Source organism: Atta colombica, unplaced genomic scaffold (assembly GCF_001594045.1).
Source record: "Atta colombica isolate Treedump-2 unplaced genomic scaffold, Acol1.0 scaffold239, whole genome shotgun sequence".
Classification (NCBI taxonomy): domain Eukaryota; kingdom Metazoa; phylum Arthropoda; class Insecta; order Hymenoptera; family Formicidae; genus Atta; species Atta colombica.
In genome coordinates, this window is record NW_017259337.1 from 684,034 (window position 1) to 690,002 (window position 5,969).

Below are 5,969 nucleotides of genomic sequence, written 5' to 3' on the forward strand. Positions count from 1 at the left end.
ATATATATATTTTTCCGAAAGTTTTTACTTGCACATGTAGCGTTACTGTATAAGTTGACGCAAATTAATATGACAATAGATAAGCACGACTCGCAAATAAAATTGCAAAATGTATAAAAAAAACTACAATCTTCAGTAAATTTAATTATTAAGAAAAAAACCTATATTCTTTTCTGTAAGATTATTTTCAAAGCTATCATTTTACAATTTACAATCAAGGTACAATTGGCATGTAAAAATTTATTAAGTACATGTACGCTGTTTGTCTGTCATAAATCTAGCTTTATAAAACGCAAAAATGCATTAAATCTTGAGTTTAAGATTCATCGGACAATAGCCTCTGTTACGCCTTAATCCGCTTTTCTTACCGTGAGACTACCTACCATATTCGGACAATTACTAGCCTATTCCGTTCCGAGAAATTCCTTATACATTTATTTTATTCTCTTACACAAACAAAAATTCTATTCTATTTGTAGAACTATCTTTTCATTAATGCTCTTTTATTTAGGAAATCTTAGTTTATTACAATATAATTTAATATTATTTAAACAGTACTATCAAAAAGAGAAATTTACTATTTTTATCATTTAAAATTTAGATAAGAATTATTATCTTAAAAATTTTTTTACAAATGGCAAATTATGTGCAACCCAATAATTTTACACAGATATATATATATATATATATATATATATATTGGATTGTCCGGAAAGTTCGTGCCGACTAACCTATATAATTTAATAAATGTATACTAAAATTTTAATTTTCTACGTTTCAATTTTCCTTCAACATTGGCACGAACTTTCCGGACAATCCAATATTTTGCAATGTGTAGTTATATCATAGATATGATTATTTCGACGTCCAGAATTTTTCGCGAGATGATGAGATCATTACGGATAGGACTTGAAAGTTATAGCAGCATATTAAATCACTTTGCCTATTTACAGGCACGCTATGTAAAATATAGCTACGTATAGCAAATTGTGCACAAGTGAGACAAGCCTCTTGGTGAGCGTTCATCAGCCTCGATTTAGCGGATTTACATCACAATCTTGACCGTTTCTCACTCCTTTTTCGCTGACAAACGACGTAACGCACATTCTTCGCTAAGGTGCACTACTCGAGTGTCAAAGTCGATTGGAGATCCGCTGGAAAATTGCTCTTGACAACAAGTGTGACAAGTCGAAATAAAATTGGGATACTAGGGTTCGCGTGATTGAAATATTTAAATTAGGAAACGTACGAAACCGTTTTTCAGCTACTCTTATTAGAGATTTTTGACAATCGAAGAATGTAAGTGAAAGACGTTTTAAATTGTCTTTTGATTGATATAATTTGTAAATTTGAACAATTGCTATTTTATAAACACGAAAGAATTCTTGTATTAAATATTTTTTTCTTGTATTAAGTATTATTTAACATTTAAACGGAGTCTTTTCCCGGTTGATTGTGAACATTCTGAAATTATAACGTAATGAGTTAAACGACCAAAAGTTCAAAGTTGTGTAATTGTCGTTTGGGTACAATGACATACAGTTATATGTAAATTAAGTGCTCTACCGTGAAATGCAGTGAATCATGAAAATATAAAGTAATTCATAAAATCAAAGTATTACGCTTTTGCCTTAAATCAGTATTATAACTTATTTAAAATCGGTTTTTAATTAATTTATAGAAGATATCTTTTTTTGAGAATTAACAAACATTTTTATTTCGTTAATATTTATCGATTGCTTGTTGCAATATATTTTACTTGAGCAAATATTATTTCACAAAATATTAAAATGTTTCATGGACATTACATGTAGTATATAATATCAGTTTGAAATAGAAATATTGAATATCTTAGTTATATCTTTTCTTCTATTATACTATCAATATTTTAATTTTTGGTTGAAATATTGTTTGTGTAGCGTTAAAAGTAACTTTTACAAATATTTGCATGGAAATTTGACCGGATATATCGTTTCTGTTGCGTGTAGAATGTAGATACATTTGTTTTGCTGTCAGACCGTATCAAAGAAGCCTCCCAACCGTTTCAATATCCTGTCGTACAAAGTGCAATGGCAGGCATTAGTATCGTAATTGGAAACACGAACGAAACTCAAGTATTTCATTATTACAGATTTATTAATTGCATAAGATTCAGATAACTCGTTATATTTTATTACATTTTATGGATTGGCCAAGAAGTTAACAATTTTGCCTTTCAGCTTACGTTTTTTATAATCCTCTAATTCATCTTTTTTTCAAAATTTTAGAGAGAATGTTTAGAGAAAATTTGCAAAAAAAATTTAGAAGAAGATAAAATTACATCTGATATATGTAACATAACTAATTTTTTGCAATCCTTCTGAGCTGCAAAACTACATTTCCGTTTGGGATGATATAATGCTACATTTTCCGGCGCAGTGATGAAAATTCACAAGACTCCAATGCACATTCGCGACAGAGTGCACCTGATGCGCGCAATACGTTTTAAAGGCCAACTGCGACGGACTCGATCAGGCCGCACTAATACGCTTTTGTCATGAAGTAACGAAGTGCATTGCCGCTACACCGCGATTTTTCTGTTTTTTTTCCTCCCTCTTCTCGATTCCGATGAGCGAGAACCGTTTCGCAAGTTGATTCAACAGGCTTATCACTCAGATAGAGGAAGGATGTGATGTAAGGCAAATCTTATTGATTTGTTCGCGCATCAATAGGCCGATCGATAGACGCGAAAATGATATCTCGGCCATCTCGGGAGATTAGGAATAACCGTGTCTTTATTGCTAAGAAGTTTACATAACAAAATGTCGATGTCTTCCATTCGCCTTGAGCGAATTTATTTACAAACGAATGGCCGTCTTGATAGCACGTATGTCATGATAGCATAGGAGCGATACAAAACAATACAACCGCGGTTCTTTTCGATTCAGGAAAGATTCACTTGATTACGTTTGCACTTCAAAAAGGCAAATATGGAATAATTCTTAATGATGATTTTATGTTAAGATCTTATCTTATTCAATAGAATTCATAAGTGTGTAAACGTAAAATTATTCCTAGAGCAAAAAAATAAAATACTTTCCTTTACATCTATAACTTGTATATCTACACATTCCAATAAAGTTCTCGCAAAGGCAGTATATTCCATAGATATTCTTCTATTTATCAAATAAATTCCATTATTTTGTTACAAACAAAATGATTTCCCTTTAAAATCTCACCTTCGTATTGATAACATATCAATGCCTATATATTCCGATTCAAGCTGAAAATATATCAGTTTATTAAATTATCATCGATCCCTGTAATCGCTACCGACGTCGGTCTGACTGCAGGATGAATTAAATGAATCGTGTTGGAAGGCTACGAGAAAGGGTCGGACGAAGCGGAAGTTTGGCACACTTACCAACACTTGCCGTGGATATCGTCGATGTGACACGACCTGTCCACTCGGCACAAGTGCGAGTGGGCGTGCCGATTTCCTACGAATACAAGGTTCGTGTCAGTAAGGTAATGTAAAAGCGTGTGTAACTTTACGTGTACGCACCACTGAACGTGCACGCATCATCGTGGAACAGCGTGGCGACGCGATTCAAAATCATTGAACTCGCATTAATTTGTTGCGGAAGTTCGAACGAAGTTGCAGAAGCAAAATTGTGAAACAAATATAAATGTTTTGTGCACGCAATGTTACATGATTTCCGCGAAGTCATTTCAAAATATTAAGCAATTTTATAAATAAAAACAATTTAATATTATATATATAGATTTTATATTTATTTAAAACATGATTTTATATATATATATGTATATTTTTTTTTATTTCATTTTGTAACTATACATCTTTTAAGCGGCCCTAATCTCGATTTTTTATTATTGTACAATATTTTATGTTACTTGTCTGGAAATTTGATTGAGCCTTTAGACTTTATTTTGAATTGTTTAAAGAAGACACCGATAATTTGCATAAAATAATTTTTATACATTGTACAATAATATTGAGCGTCTAGGAGCCGTTTTATATTTCCTCGATACTGCCTTTCCTCGATAATATATATTATGACGTAATCTGAATAATCACTATTTTTTGTTAATAAAAACAATTAATAAAAAGATGGGTAATTATGGTGACAGCAATATTAGCGATAATAGAATAATGTGGTAACGCGGTATGTGTGATATCATTGCTGTCAGTCCACTGACATCGCCTCCCCATAAAACTGACATAGGTGTGCCGAAATTCAAATTCACGCATCACTAATAAAGTAAGTTTGTAAAACGTTCCCTGCGTCACGGGATGAATTATGGTCATTTACTAGAAGTACAATCGTAGGCAGGTGCAGCTAATGAGGACAAGGGCCTCGAATTGTGTACGCGGATATATGTGTAATCGACCGTTAAATAATTTACATTCGTAAAAATCGCATGCTTCGCTTAGCTTCATACAATTCCATCAATAAAGTTACAAATTATTATTTTTTATGACTGAAAAATTATGACTGAAATTAGTAGTTCCTTTAAGCTAAGATAAGATTAATTAAGGTATATTAATTTTTTCTTAATAAATCATCATATCATTTTATTAGTAATAAATATAATTGCCTTTTTTCTCTTTATAAGAATAAAAACAATAATCTATTATATTAAAATTAACATTTAACTATCCTGATAAAAATTCAATTTTTGCTAATTACATTTGAGGGAAGTATTCTGTTCATAATTTGTAGCTAATTTAATTATGATGCTTGAGATATTGCTACAACTTCAGGAACGTTATCGATTACATCGATAATGTTCGAAATTAATGCTCGTAAATCACTAATCTGAAATTTAGAAACGTTTATTGCGCATGATACTCTGACATCATTCGATGAGCGATGAGGCAACATGATTTACGGGTCAAATGTTTGTCGAAATCGATAACGATGATGATCCGTTCGATTCAACGCTTAATGCAACATACGAGATTGCCTCGGAGTCATCGGTATGCACGCAGAGATCTTTACGATCTCCATTTTAGTGCTTTGTTGCGACAAGCTCTAATCATGCTCGGCATGAAACGGCATTGGATTGGATTCGGATCATTCCTAATCCAGCATCAACATGCGCCTGATTGCAACGTCGTGCCGACAGACTACAGACAATAACAGCGGATCAGCCATTCGATCTTACGTTACTTCGCATAATTTTATTAAATCCTCCTCAATTCCAAATTTAACAGCTGTTATTTTTTCATATATACAATAATGGATTGTATCATTTATTAAATAATTCAAGTGTAACTAAATTATATAAATAACAACATTTAGTAAATCGTCAAATTATAGTATGTTTTTTTGTTTCTAATTTAATAAAGTTTGTTAATATATATATATATATACATTTAGATTTCGATCTTTTCTTTTTAGATTAAATTATATCTTTTGTTTCTATTTTTTTTTTTTCAATTATTAATGTATCTTACATTGCAATAATTCTTCATTATCTCATATTATTGATCAGCAATATGATTCTGCTAAAATTATGTAAGATTAAGAATTGCAAATTTTTTTGCTTTCATTTTACCTGGAATGGATTTGCTTCTATGTTACAGGCCGAATCTGAAGTCGCCGCTTTGAATCGTCGTATTCAATTGTTGGAGGAGGACCTTGAGAGATCCGAGGAGCGTCTTGCCACTGCCACTGCCAAACTGGCGGAGGCATCGCAAGCTGCCGATGAGAGTGAACGGTAAGTGTTTATTATACACGCAACAAAATTATTGCGAATTTTTTTATTTATAATGATTCTGTGTATATTCTCCGCATTGAACAGTTATCAAAGTAGAAAATATGATAGAAAATATTGAAATAGAAAAATATCTAAATATATTAATGTTCAAAATTAATTATTAAATATAAAATTATAAATATATTCCGATGATTATTTTATATAATTTTTATGGCTTTAATAATAATAAGAATGTACGAGTGTAA

At 31.4% G+C, this 5,969-nt stretch overlaps 1 protein-coding gene across 16 annotated transcripts in view; it reads left to right on the forward strand.

Moving 5' to 3' along the window:
- The window catches only part of LOC108688810 (tropomyosin), a 41,024-nt gene that overhangs the window by 19,436 nt on the left and 15,619 nt on the right, over nucleotides 1-5,969 (forward strand). For all 16 annotated transcript variants that reach the window (XM_018195242.1, XM_018195241.1, XM_018195240.1 and 13 more), the window contains one exon: nucleotides 5,591-5,724. In XM_018195242.1, coding sequence (XP_018050731.1) covers nucleotides 5,591-5,724 — 134 coding nt within the window. The remainder of the gene's footprint in view (nucleotides 1-5,590; nucleotides 5,725-5,969) is intronic.